Source organism: Plasmopara halstedii (genome assembly GCF_900000015.1).
Source record: "Plasmopara halstedii genome assembly, contig: Scaffold_323, whole genome shotgun sequence".
NCBI lineage: Eukaryota > Oomycota > Peronosporomycetes > Peronosporales > Peronosporaceae > Plasmopara > Plasmopara halstedii.
In genome coordinates this window covers 2,354,998-2,369,344 of record NW_020187244.1, presented here as the reverse complement: position 1 = coordinate 2,369,344, position 14,347 = coordinate 2,354,998, and the positions used below count along the sequence as shown (strand labels likewise).

General features: G+C 41.8%; 4 protein-coding genes across 4 annotated transcripts; 1 reads left to right on the top strand and 3 right to left on the bottom strand.

Moving 5' to 3' along the window:
* Positions 1–103: 103 nt before the first annotated feature.
* On the bottom strand, positions 104–381 carry PHALS_08948 (uncharacterized protein; the record flags this gene model as incomplete). The annotated part of the gene is made up of 2 exons (XM_024724389.1): positions 104–134; positions 212–381. 2 exons carry the CDS (start codon positions 379–381, stop codon positions 104–106), a joined length of 201 nt encoding a protein of 66 aa, XP_024575271.1.
* A 2,087-nt stretch (positions 382–2,468) lies between these two features.
* PHALS_08947 (RxLR-like protein) lies at positions 2,469–3,197 on the top strand (the record flags this gene model as incomplete). The annotated part of the gene is made up of 1 exon (XM_024724388.1): positions 2,469–3,197. One exon carries the CDS (start codon positions 2,469–2,471, stop codon positions 3,195–3,197), a length of 729 nt encoding a protein of 242 aa, XP_024575270.1.
* A 1,488-nt stretch (positions 3,198–4,685) lies between these two features.
* PHALS_08946 (uncharacterized protein) lies at positions 4,686–5,041 on the bottom strand (the record flags this gene model as incomplete). The annotated part of the gene is made up of 2 exons (XM_024724387.1): positions 4,686–4,834; positions 4,894–5,041. 2 exons carry the CDS (start codon positions 5,039–5,041, stop codon positions 4,686–4,688), a joined length of 297 nt encoding a protein of 98 aa, XP_024575269.1.
* A 6,916-nt stretch (positions 5,042–11,957) lies between these two features.
* PHALS_08945 (RxLR-like protein) lies at positions 11,958–12,686 on the bottom strand (the record flags this gene model as incomplete). The annotated part of the gene is made up of 1 exon (XM_024724386.1): positions 11,958–12,686. The coding sequence occupies one exon, from the start codon at positions 12,684–12,686 to the stop codon at positions 11,958–11,960; it is 729 nt and encodes a 242-aa protein (XP_024575268.1).
* Positions 12,687–14,347: the final 1,661 nt, after the last annotated feature.

The window sequence follows — 14,347 nt, the reverse complement described above, 5'->3', positions numbered from 1 at the left end:
TATTGTCTTGGTATAAGCCATACACTCTGCACGCGACCCTTTAGGGTTGCCTAGCTGCAACGCCATAAATTGATCAAGAAGGTTTTTAATCGGGATTTAGGCCTTACATTAAGATTCTTGGTAAGATCAGCGCCCTGGCAAGCGATAAACAAAGCTTAAAAATTAATCCAACTGAATTGCTTAAAATGGGTGCATATATGGTGTAGCTCACCGTTCGAAGAAAGTGCCTCGACCATCCGTTGCATCGATAATGTTAGTTTTCTTGACAGGACTGGCTGGAGGTGTGCTGTGATGTGAACCGCCGGTAGTCGAGTCAATTTTTTGCTTTTGCTTTAAACCTATGTCGATGTGCCTGCGCACTTTATGTGGGAACGACGCCATGACTTGGATATTCGTGACCCTTGCAAGATTATCGAAAGCACTCTATCGTTCTTACAAGCACCACAAATGATTGATATGATTGGGCCCGTAAAATTAATTGTAGTAACGTCACCCTTTCATATTGCTTTGTAGCTCTTAGTAGGAGAAAAGGTAGCGAGGTTTTTTTATAGTACGGCAGCGTCAATTAATGGCAACGATGCATGACACATGTTGTAGCCATGCATTGCAACCCAATCAATTTCGAAATGTGTGGTTTATTGCTGATTGCAGCGTGAGTTGCATATGTCAGATATAGCAGAGTTTTGTACGACTTAGCTTGATTGCAGACAATATCAAGCTTGCAAAACTACATTAAGTCTTTGATGCACCTCATTCTGATTACAAATCATCTCAAGGCCACAGACTGTGGACGATTGTTCACTGCATTTTATTGTCTCACTTCGCTTTCTCAGGCAAGGTGGTATGTACACTCCTTTTTCACCGGAATTGGTGCAGTGCCAGCATGCGTTCTCAGAACAAAACTTGTGTTCAAGTCTTGCTCTACGACAAAGATATCGATACAATCATAATCGTCAGCGACCTTACTAAGCGTCTAGGCAAATGATGGCTGGTCGATTAGAAAGACCAGCTATTTGAGCTACTAAGTCTAGAGCATTCAGCTTCAGACTTTATTCATCCTTATTATACTGCTGTGGCGGAACTAATTGTACGATAAACGTTGTGTTTTGCGTTCGGTGCCATTTTGGTAATCATCGGTTCGACTAGACGTACCACCGAAAGATAGAAATCGTATTGGGGTTGGACTGCTCACGCTGCACGAAAATCGAGCTTGGCAAATAACGAGATCAACTCGAGCGAAAATGAAGTACATTTTTCTTGTTTACTTTCGAACCAGCACCAAAAAATTCATGTGCAGTAATATTTTGCCACATGCTCTCTGAGATCTTTAGCGAGAGCATTCGATTTACAAGTTAAGATGTCGAATAGTGGGTACATGTTCAAGGCTTTGAGTTGCTGGCATAAACCCTGCAATTTGCATGTCGCTAAGCGTCTGGACTTGCATGTGGTATTACAAACAACAGACATCGCGATAACCGTGGCTTCGAAAACAGCCGTAACATGACGAAAGCAAGGTATAAGTATGTTTTAGCTTGAACATGTCGGCGTTTCAAGTCCTTCGCGCTATTCGATCAAATGAGCGTGATAGCAACCTTAAAACAGCTTGATAATGTTTTTCACCAACCAGCGAGTCGATTGATTGAGTGCAGCAAAAAATTAGCCGTCAATTGTCTCAACAACCTAAAGGAAACAAAAGTTTAATTTTTTCGTGTTATGATAAATTGTGCTCTCCAAGCATTACTTTAACAGAAGTGCTAATATGTTTCTAGGAATTGCACTCTGAGATTGCGTGGCCGGTCAATATGGCAGCGCCAACTGACGACAGCTCAACCAAACCTCATTCTGGAAATGACAACCCAAGCAGATGCTGTCTGGATGATTAAGCTCGACTTCAAATAGACAGCTCAGACGATTGCCATTGCTTCGGGATTCGCTGAATAGGGGTTATCACATTGTAAATTTGTCGAAATGAAGCGCTTACCGGCAATGTGTCAGCGCTAGTATTTAGACTGCAAAATTTGACTGCTATATTCGTATATAATTTTATTTCTTACTGCTATACCAGGACTTTTGAATATGGTTATGAATCGTGATTTAGGCGCCTCGCTCTATCTTGGTTTTCGTGAACGCGTTTAAAAAACTCAGACAGCCGTCACCACAGCATTTCAGTAAATGTTCTCAATTAGACGTGAATTTTCAAATGAAACATGATGGAATTTCAAGACACAATCGCCGAAATACTCTATCTCCTTGTCATCCCAAATTTAGAGAAAAAAACAGTATCTATCATGGTGAGAACTTCTGTCTACCTTCGATGCCAGGTGTTTTTTTTCAATTGCGACTGGTAATCGGCTGTTTCTGGGTACGAACCGTATTGAAGAACCTGGTCCAACCACACCACACCGTTGCTAGACTTGGGAGCTTCATCGACTACTCATTTTTAAATTTCCTGAATATCTCGAGCAAGAATGTTCTCGACAGTCTTGTGTGCCATTGCCTTTTTCAATCTGGCGAATGCCGACAACGGAGTGCAACCTGTGATCAACAAGTTACAGTACGACAAGATCAAGCCGTTCCCTGCCACTGAACGCGATTGCCCCATCAATGAGATCGCTTTAGATTTCCAGCCTATGCTCCGCATTGAGAGCGGCTGTCATCCATACCCTGCCGTGGACGAAAATGGCTACATCAGTGATGGCCTTGGGGTTTCGCATTGGTTCACCGACTGCTTAGGTTCGCCAGAAGGTTCTCAAGTTTATGGTCGTGCTCATGTATATAAGGGGTATTTGGCTATAATGTATGCATGGTACTTCCCAAGAGATTTCATGACCACACCTTTCTATGTTGGTCACCGTCATGGATGGGAGCATGCTATTCTGTGGATCGGAGGTTCATCCGAAGACGCGGTATTGCTTGCGGCATCAGTCGAATCCACGTTGAGCTACGATACGTACAACCCCGTTCCGTCCAAGTACATGAAGGGCGATCATGTCAAGCTCGAATACACTTGGCTGGGTGTGACTCATCACTACTTGACTGCCACGAAAGAATCGGGAGAGTTCCAAGACTTGGTTATGTGGGACAACATGACTGAGAATGCCCATATTTCGCTGAATGAAAAGGTTTCGCTGAACTTCAACTCACCCCTCAGCGACAAGAGATTCTTCAAGGCCCTTCTTAAATCGTACCCGTTTTAGATTCGAACTCGCTTAAGGAAACATCAGATCATCAGATTGCGTATATCTTTAACTTTACAAAATTATATGCTTTTTAGATTAGAAAATAACGAGTTCTTTCATTAGTATGGCCTATCAATAGCTGAAACTTAAAGCGTCAACACGCAAGCCACCGAAAAAATGCTGGTGACAAAGGATGAGTGCCTTAGGTAACGATTCCAAAATCTGCAAATATCGAAACAGCGGTAATCCTTCTAGTTTTTGCTTCGAGCTTTGATATGAGCATCAATATTAAAACCGGCCTTATATCCAATACGAGTGCTTGTTGAGACTTGATTCCGTTGTCAATCGGCACACTTTTGCTGCCGTATCGAAAGACGTCAAAGACAACGTGAAAATACTAACTACGCAATCTCAATCTCCACTGTTTATAGCATTGTTTGTCATTAGTCATTATTTGCAACAATGACTATTTTAATTTATTGTTGACTGGTAAAACCCTTCGTCGTTCAACAAGCCTTAGGCCGTCAGCAAGAATTATCGACTATTTCTTAGCTTCCTACAAATAGTGTACTTACCAACAAACGAACAACAGTGTCAAACGGCTGCTTGTTTATAGAATATGGTAAATTTGATAATGCAAGCAAAATATCTATTTATATGATGTCTTGTAATTTGTATTGGATATGATATATATGTTTTCGTCGATGGGTGTCTGTAGACAAGTGCAGAAATTTCACAACTAAACTTACGCTAGTACATTAAATTATACTATAACGCACAGCTTTATCGGAACTTCGCCGCATTGATGCTGAAATACTACAGTATAATCACAATTTTACCGTTAGTTCTCTCGAAGTACACATGTGGACCTGATAATACTCTGCTGCCCCTCATACTATGAGCGAGGCTTAGAAGCAGCACTATTTTGCCTTGTACTTGCTTCGGATTACAGTGATGTATCTCCCTTATGGAGAGGCCCGTGGGACACGTGATGTAGTAAGTAAGGTATCATTATGATAGATACTAACACTCATATATATAGTTTAGATGAAGAATAATTTTTAAATATGTCGAATATATATTTAGGTACTTGAATTGATCCAAGTAAAGTTCATGTGTAGAACGTACAAACTCAAACTCTGTGCATTACCATTAGGGACTCTTTGAGTCAAAGTAATCTGACTTTGAGGTGTACCTCACTTCTTAAGCACTTGGCGCACTTGCCGTCAATACGACGACCAACTATATTCGCAGTAAGAATGGAAGTTCCTATTTTCGCCTGTCCGCTACACTGACAACTCGACATGCTTTACAAGCTTCCTGATACTGTTAGCTTCGTAGGTTTAGGCAGATGTTTTATTCGCTCGCATCAATGTATTCCTATGGTTTGATACCTCTAGAAATTTTTCATCTTCACGTCGGGTTGGGGCACAAATAAATCAAACAGTGCAATTCCCAAGCGTGCAGCCCGTTACGGGTTGCGGATGGGGACGGCCATGAGATTGGCTATGAGCAATTGTACGGTCCATACCGCGCATGTTGGACACCTTTTGCCGTTTGCTCTTTAGGGGAGGCGTTTCCTACATGGAAGAGTTTGGCGATAGAAGCCACATGAACTTTTTGAGGCAATGAATCCCAGCCAAAAAAGAAGCGATCTGCGGAATTAAATTGTGCCTTTAGCACATGGTACATATGTGGCATGTCAAACACATACGCTTTTCTTGCTGGATTAACAGATGCGGAGGGTCGAGCTTCCAACCTGAGTCGACTAACAGACCCCTTGCAAGGATTGTCTGAGTGCGAGAGGCGCAAGTGGACCCTCTTGTAAAGGACTGAGCTTGGTTGTAGCCCGTAAAGGTCATATTCGTAGATTTTTAGGCCTATCCATAAGGAATGCGAGTCCCTTGATACGAGGTGAGATAAGTTGTTGGCTGATATCCTCAACGTCCCCAAATTGTGAAGCTCTAAAATATAGTTCTGATTGGTTCAGAAGCGTCATGAATCTAATGAAGTCTCGCGACTACTGAAAACGAAAATGCATCAGCTGAGTATAATCAACATGTTCGTAGATCTTTGCAATTCCAAGATGCCAAGAAACTTTTGATACTTTTTTGTAAATCAAGAAGCTTAACAGCACAGAATGCTGCCTGGTTCCAATATTGGAATCGAGACAGTTATAGCGGGGCTGTAACACAATGACCCATGAAACGACCGGAAGTAAGAGATATCAAGCAGCCAATTTTTTCATATAAAAACTTTGCTGAGTTGTGAATCCACATTGTTCAAAGCACTTCGTGTGTCAGCATATAACTGAAAGAATTTTGGTGCCGGACACGGGATTGTCCGAATAGCTGCAATGATTATTGAGAAATACCGTGAACTTACGAAGGTAGACGGGGCATTGAGCGCGGCAATCACATATTGTAGTCATTAAAAGTTCATATCTGACGAGACAAAATTATCGACATTATGATGCGATTTCCAGAGTGTAGACATTTGATTACAGCTGTAAGCTGTGGCTCTTCAGTCTAGTTTATGTAGGACGTTAGAACGACTGTGTGAAGCGTTTACTTGGGCGAGGGTAGGTGGAGACGATAAAGAACAGTGAAAAACTTCTGTGAATTGCAAATACAAAGTTAGGCATTACATTTATCATGAAATATGGTCTGCCACTGTCGAAATATCACGGTGCCGCTAGTTTAGCACCACTATGAGACGCACTAACCGTATGGAGCAAAAAAAGCTCCGCGTGTTAACGTCTAACTGTTTTTTGGCTCCTGAATTGGGATATCAGGGTGGCCTTAGAGAATGTGAATTATCTTACTTTCTACGTTGCAGCTCTCGTTGCGCAAGGAGAGTCACATTCTGTGAGCAATTGACTTGTAAGAAGTAGTAATCACCGCATTGGTTTGCTTGAGACTAAAATCATGGATACTTGTGAATTACTCGGGAGAAATGAACCGCAGTCTCCACTGGTCATATAAGTCTTATATACATTACTATTTCAAGAGACATTATGACGCAATTACGAGAGCCCGATCATGCAAAAAATACCGGATCTAGAGCTGCGTTATGAGATTGTCTTATTTCTGTCAATTAAATATTGCGAAGTTTTTAATGAACAATACCACGATGACGGCGTGAAATGATTATCATATCACTTTATCCATTGCAACGGACAAAGCAGACCTTGTGATAGAGATAAACTATCTGCACTCGTCACCGACTTTCTATGTCAGGATGCAACGAGGCTGCCGTAGCTTTTCCGCTTACAAGACACTAAGCGAAGGTCGATGACTTTCGTTCTATACTTATAACCAGCTCGAGAGTAGCGGATCGCAATCCGCTTACTCCAAGAGTAACCACAATCTAAACTAAGGCAAAAAAACTCTTTCGTTTAAAATCTATACTGTATTTCTTGGTTTCATTGACGGCAAAGCCGCCAATAACTAAATCTGTAGGTTTTCCTGATTAAGTACAATACCTAATTAAATTGCGTAATTACTGGCAGTCCAGCCTCGTAGTGACTCTTGTTACCCCACACCTTTGTGTGGCCAAACCATCTTGTGTGACCCTCTTCTTCATACCAGGGTACGTTTAACTCCGTTATACAAAAGCAAGCACAGAGAGTTGGGTGTGGACATCTTCATGCAAGCTGTGTGCGGGCTTGTGCGCTCAACCAAGCTGTTTACTAACACATACAAGTTTGCCCTGGCGCCGACGGTATCATCGTTCCGAGATGCTGAATAATACTTCGCGGGCTAATCGTGCAAAAAAGAATTGATCATAGATTGACTAGTGGCGTTGTGACGAAGCCTGGCCAGTAACTTACTCAAATACAGTGCAAATTTTGCCGACATTACACCTCCTTCCGCAAACTCTCTTATATTTATGATTAAATAGCTCGAAGATGTGGCTTCTAAACGGTATTAGGCGGCAAAGGCGATTATTTTTTGTGCAAGAAAAGCTCATGCGTGTTCCGATTCTGACCCCCCAAATATCGATTGGCCAGTTGACATTGTCTGTCACGCTTCGTTTTTGTTACCGCCTATGATTTACCCTATTTCTAGCAGAAGACAAAAGTTTGAATGCGTGACCGTGTTATAGTATTTCCAGCTAAAACGGCTACCGAGTATTTACTCCGTTTTTGGCAGTGAGCGATTTTTGACGAAGTACGCGCTTGTCAAGTTTAGAATTCATCAGGGTAGCACTAAGTCATTCATGATCGATCCGTATCACGCGTCGTCGCGCACATCGACGCTGTTACCATATATCTCACATAGTATGGCAAGACGGTTATCCATTGCTTATTCATTACATGAAATCAATAAACCGAATCAAACCGGGCAGTTCACTTTTGTGGCGAACGCACTTCCATGTCGCCCAGCCTGATACGATTGCGCATCAATTAAGCGGCACATATGAAATCGGTAACCTGAAGTAGACCGGGCACTTCGCTTTTGTGGCAAACGCACTTCCATGTCACCCAGCCTGCTACGATTGCGCATCAATTAAGCTGCACATTTAGCGTACGGGTGATTTACACGTGTATGAAGTTGCTGAGAGCTTGCAAAGAAAGAGTTTGTGAGCGTCACCCTCCTTTATCGAAGTACTTGTCCACAATTTGCATCGTATTTTCCAGTCCCCTTATCTGCTGTATCACAGCACCGACTACTTGACACTCAACGCGTCACGGGATCTCATGATGAGGACCTTAAGTTTAGAATACTGTACAAGGCAATCGATTCGCTTTTGTATGGTCATCTCTGGAGCGAAGAGACATATGACTTAGTGATGTCGATAAGCTGGTGGTCTAACATAAATAAATACTGATGTGCGCATGCGTGACATACCCTTTCTACATAATTCGGCACTCTTATCCGGTTAGTCAGTTCCGAAGAAATTGGCAGTCCATTAGCATAAAGTTGGACCTGAGCTAATTTTAACACGCGCATGCAATTATCGGCATTGTGGTGTTTGTGATCATTCGCATTTGCCAGCGACGCTGTATTCGATGAAGAATTAGCCAAGCTATTCCCCGACAGAAATTGTGACTAACATGGCTTCACCGTCTCGGATCTTCTTATGCGCTTGACGGTAATCTTTTTGTAGAACTTTTCTCAAGAGACTCAATAATATATTGAACATGCCCACTCGGGATTTTGATCAGATAGATTACCAAACAAAACACGCTGATCGCGTGTTGGAGATTAATTGCGCAAAGCGACTGCAGGGCCGGAGCGAAAATCCTCAATGTTCTGAGATTCTATTAATGAACACAGTGGTTGTTGATAAGATTTGACTTGCAGTCCTTTCAAAATATAGGATGTGACTCTAAATTGTTCGACAGTCATGCGCCAAGTGCTTAAAAATATGGCTAAGTGCCACGATATGCAACCGCAAGAAGTAGAAATCAGAGGCAAACAGAACATACATATGACAGAGATGGCAAAACTATTCGGTCAAGCACACTATTCTCACTACCACAAATACCTCAATGCAGTGCATCTCAGGTCAAAAATCTCTGAATTTTGAGATCTGCGCTGGCAGGATAGGCGCTCTGGGCACTATCAAAGATTTGGAGCGAATGCGTTTCTGGTAACAGAATACTTAGTATGGTCGAATTTTGAATTGCCTTATAAAAAATGCAGTCCGTCATTTCTGTAATACATGTATACGTTTAGTATCTTCCATCATGACACCGTATTGGTTTCTCTGAGGGTAGCTCTTAATTTTCAGAACAGTAGTGTAATGTATAATTAAACCATAGCATGATACGCACTTCGTTACACCCACCCACACCAACGCATTGCACAAAACTAACGTGTCATATCAGGATAATACGCAGAGAAAAGCTCCACGAAAAATCACTGTGCCACTTGTTCGTCGTACATATTTCTACTAGCCCTCATAAGCATTTTCTGCTTCACCCAACTTGCTATTTGCAGTACTTATATCAGCGAGCCACTTAATATACCGTGTCCCTCAAGGCCAACAACCTCTAGACTATACGCGATGTAACAGCCGCGGCTGTTGCGACATATCGCTTTTACAGAGATCATTCTAGTCTCAAGTCAAACTTGCGCGATGGCTTCATTGTTTCTCGTCTACAAGACTTTTCATAAGAAAAGGGTATTTTTGCGCCTCTCCTCTACACGAAAGATCGCACTATCGATGTTGATTTTTATGGCGGGGATATTGCAAAAACGAAGGTCATCAATGAGCCGGACTAGATCAGCGAGCAGAGCTTGCTCGTATGCAGGCGCAAAAGTCAGAGCGACTTTTGTTGCAGTCGAATCGCGTTGCTTACTAGGATTTGATCCATCGGACTTCAGACTTCGCGACGATAAGTACTCAAACACCTAACGCTTCCATACACAAGCCCAAAAAAGCAAAGCACAATTGCTCTGAAAGCACATTTTGACCCGCGGATCATCATCATTTGCGCCAAAATTTGCGTGCAAAAGGGAAAATTCGCATGACCGAGTAAGTACTAGCCAAAGTGTCGAAGAGCAGAATATATGTCTGAATACTTTGTGCCTTTTAGCCAGTTGTGATGGAGGATAAAACTCTTAAGCGTCGTTTAATTTTGAATTTGCAAAGTTCAAATTCAAAGTGCGACATCGACGTTGTATTCAAAAATTGCTCTCTATTTTTCTCGCACGCATGCTGTTAATAATGCCCTGACAGTATCTATTAAACAAGGTCGCGCTTTGCTTGCTAGCGGAAAGCGCGTCGCGCTGCACAATCCTGTCCGGTCTGCTGGAGCACTCAAGACAACTAATGCGCCAAGTCGTATGCGGTAACCACGCCAGACCATTGTAGCTGCATTGGGACTTTGAGACTCCATGAATTTCACAATGAAGGCACCAATTGCATTTAATCATATTTTAACTAAAATTTTAATACACCGGTTCCCTCTACATGGAAGTGGCTACCCTTGCTTTTCGAATGGTGTCGAGCGAAATCAAGCCAGGACCCCTTATCTTCTTGTTAATGGCGGCATTGATTTGGTTCTAGTGGCCGATAATGACACTGATCGTATTTTGATGTTTTCTAAGCTATGAAGTTAAACGAATTGAGTTGCATTCTAAGCCATTTAACACCGGTCAGCTGCTTTGAAGCAGAAGATAATTCGGTTGTTGAAACGTCAATTCGTCTTATAAATTATTTCACATCGAAATGAATGGTAAGAGGTGCGTCGTGATAGGGCTCATGAAATCCTTTGTCGAGCACGGGATGTGGTCGCTTAATTTTTAAGATACTAAGAGTGTAAATCAAATATCTCTCTCGCTGTTAAGATAGAATGTCACCTAATCTTCTGTACTGCACACTTTTTTTCTGTGCACGTCGACTAATAGAGTAGGATGAAACCATTCACTTTACCATTGGTGTATATCGTTCGTCTGTACCCTCTGCATGTTGCTTTTACGCGTCCGGTAATCAATCGTGGCGTGGGGTAATCAACACATGATGCTCCATCTCTCAAAGATGGGATCTTGGCAAGGTCCAGCTGCGTTAATATCTGCAAGTAACGTTGTTAAACATATCATCGATGAGCGGAGCCAGCATCGCGGTCGTTTCGCGAAAGTACATTGGAGGTTATCCCTTACCACGCGATGAAAGCTTTTTTCACTATTGGTCTCTGGACTGACAGTACAGCTCATGGTCAATCTGGTGTAAAACACCTTCAGCAAAGTTTGCCTCACTTTTGCTGTAAATTGCGGATCTCGAATCGAAACTAGTGAAGAACGTTATTCACGCCATACCAATCCCCAATCACTGCGGCCTTGATAGTAACGAGTTGCTCAGACGGTTTACAAAACCATAATTGACTTATTATTAAACAATATTTTTGTATCATCACATTATGTTTAAGCCGGCAAACTGCCAAATGGAGCTAAGGCACTGTACACGCCGAATTGATGCACGCGTGCTTACCAAGTCATATATTAAGCCGCCAGTACATAGCGTTCGCCGAGCCGTACGCTTTAATCGTACAGAAGTGACCCCCTACAAAGGTATCTTGTACCTCGTACTTCATTTGTACTTAGGCTCTAATGTTGAAATTCTGCCACACGGTGCGTGTTGAGTGGTTTAAGGTTTGACAAGTACCAGTATGAAGAATATCAATACAAATGCACTACCAAACTCATTGATCGTGCAACATTTTTCCGATCAAATTCGCCTAGCAATTTAAATGTGCTGCCAAGATTAGATGTGCCTTGTACACCGAGAAGCTATGAATCAGACATTTCGCGTCGACATAGCAAAAAGCAACTAAGCTTATATGCTTTCCTCAGGAGCAGAAGCAGGGCCTCAATCATTAAATTTCTTGTCCTGCTATCCTGAGCGTACAATAACTACGTTAATACTGATATTAGATGTAAGTTAGTTTCTGCCATAAATGTAATTGTCGCCATCATTGCTATTATGCAGCAAAGAGTCATGTGTACTTCGACACACTTCTTCACGAAATGAATACCCAGTGTTCAATTGAAACTTGGTAGATGACTAAGTTCATCTTCAAGTTCCAAGATAGCTAAACTCGGAGAATTTGACATCGTTATTTAATCACTTGCCAACTAATAGCGGCACCTTTGAGTACTTATCGTGATAATGATACTATACAATCTAACGGTTGATCGACCAAATTAACAAAGGAACTCATTATTATCTCGTCTAAAAAGCATATTATAGTATGGAGTTACACGGTAAACGCAATCTAATGATTTGATGCTTACTTAGCTTTACCATTTCTAAGCAATTGCTGCTAACTTAGAACGGATACGATTTACGAAGGGCCGTGAAAAATCTCTTGTCGCTGAGGGGTGAATTGAAGTTGAGAGAGATCTTTTCATTTAACGAGACACGAGCCTCATCCGTCAAGTTGTTCCACATTACCAAGTCCTGGAACTCTCCCATATTCTTTGTAGCAGTCAAATAGTGATGAGTAACACCTAGCCAGGTGTATTCGAGCTTGAAATGATCGCTCTTCACATACTTGGTTGGAACGGGGGAGTACTTTTTGTAGCCAAATGTGGATTCGACTGTTGCCGCGAGGAATACTGGGTCTTCTGTTGAACCTCCGATCCACAGAATAGCATGCTCCCATCCATGACGATGACCGACATAGAATGGTGTGACCATGAAATCTCTTGGGAAGTACCATGCATACATTATAGCCAAATACCCCTTGAACACATAAGCACGACCATAAACTTGAGAACCTTCTGGCGAACCTGAGCAGTCAGTAAACCAATGCGAAACCCCAAGGCCATCACTGACGTAGCCATTTTTGTCCACGGCAGGGTATGGATGACAGCCGCTCTCAATACGAAGCATAGGTTGGAAATCTAAAGCGATCTCATTGATGCGGCAATCACGTTTCGCAACAGGGAACGGCTTAATCTTGTCGTACTGAAACTTGTTGATCACAGGGTGCACTCCGTCGTCGGCATTTGCCAAATTGAAAAAAGCAATTGCACAAAAGACAGCCAAGAACATCCTTAATAGGGAAATGCAGAAGAATTGACAATGAGTAATTGACAAAGTTATTTATTCTAGCACTGATGTTGAGATTCGGTTCCGTACTGGTCGGACCAGGTATCTCACAAAAATATGCCCGGTGTCAGTCGCGAAGTTTTGAAAAACACCTGGCACGGCAAGGATTCAGAACTAAGCAGCCTTGAGACCTATTGTGCCAGATTCAGAATCCCAGGTTGTAATAATTCCGCAGTAATGATTACTTATCAAAGCTGAGGCAAGTTACAAAATATTGAAGAAGCGTAGATCATACGAAAGCTCAACACGACTTAAGTAACAGCATTAGCTCAGTAGCAACGTTAAATTTACATGAATTGATCTTACGATCATCAAGTCAGCTCACAAAATCATGTCTTATGCAAAGTTTGATATCATACTCGTGAAAATTGAGCCAGAAATCTAAAGGAGTCTAAGCAATCCTATCAAATGTATAATCTTTGGAGCTATACATTAGGATTTAATATTATAACATATATTTCTTAAGGCAAATCGCTGAACTGTATGGTACTCCGTGCAATGGGCAGAGTCAGTTTGAGGTTGCAATACCAAGATTTATACAAGTATCAATTACTTCCAAACACCACCCGAAATGTTCGGTTGGTCCCAACCCTGTCCGGCTGTTTAAATACCCAATTTGGCTGCTCTTATGATGTACTAGTTCTGTGTAAATCTAGAATTGAGTCTCTGCTTTATAAATTTGCACATTTTTATTCAACATTGCGTCAGTGAGTTCAACTTAATATATGGCTTGCTTCGTCTTACTTGCGTCAGCTTCAATTCTTAACGCGTTGTTGATCACTCGCTCTCCCACTTCGCACCACAATCCGGTTCGTCTGGTCCTGTCTTTGTGAATCAGTACCCAAGCGCATGCTTATAAGATATAATACATGTATATCGTGTTCTTGAATTGATATCGGATGTCATTGTCATGTTTAACAACTCTTTTGATGATATCAAAATCTGATCGTGAATATATCATGAGCACGTTGAGCCACAACTTCATGATATATCTTGATGTGAAAAGCATACATTTGTCATAAATGTTTCGCACAGCGCAATGCTCGTCTATGCCCGAGATATTTGATCATGCGAGCTGGGACACTAGGCGTTTTTCGATTTCTATAAAGGAGTACATGCATATGGCACGTATTGGCTCTTTATTCATCCAAGGGTAAGCTTTAGTGCTAGAAACGCGATTCTGTAAAACAAGAACATAAATTTTGTCGTTGCTTAAGTTTTTTTAGCGTCTGTTATAAAAATGTGATCTCAACATGGCGGGTACGTTCTCTGTTGTGGTGTATGACACATTATGGGAGGTACCAGAGAACTGGCTGGCACCGATGACGACGATGTGTCTCAGTAATGGAGAAGTTCGTGGGATACAGCAGAGTATATATTTATATTTAAATCTATATCTATATCTGCATGTATCTCGAAGAAAATTGCACAGACAGTTTTGAAGTCCTTCTGCCGCACATCATAATAATCTGGCATTTTTTTTAACAGATCGGTGGGGGTCGTGGTATGTCGACATTGCATTCACTCAACCTGTGCAAGTAGTTTGACGGGTCAAGCGACGTTGTCAAGTACCTTTGAGATGTTGGCACTGGCTAATATAGAAT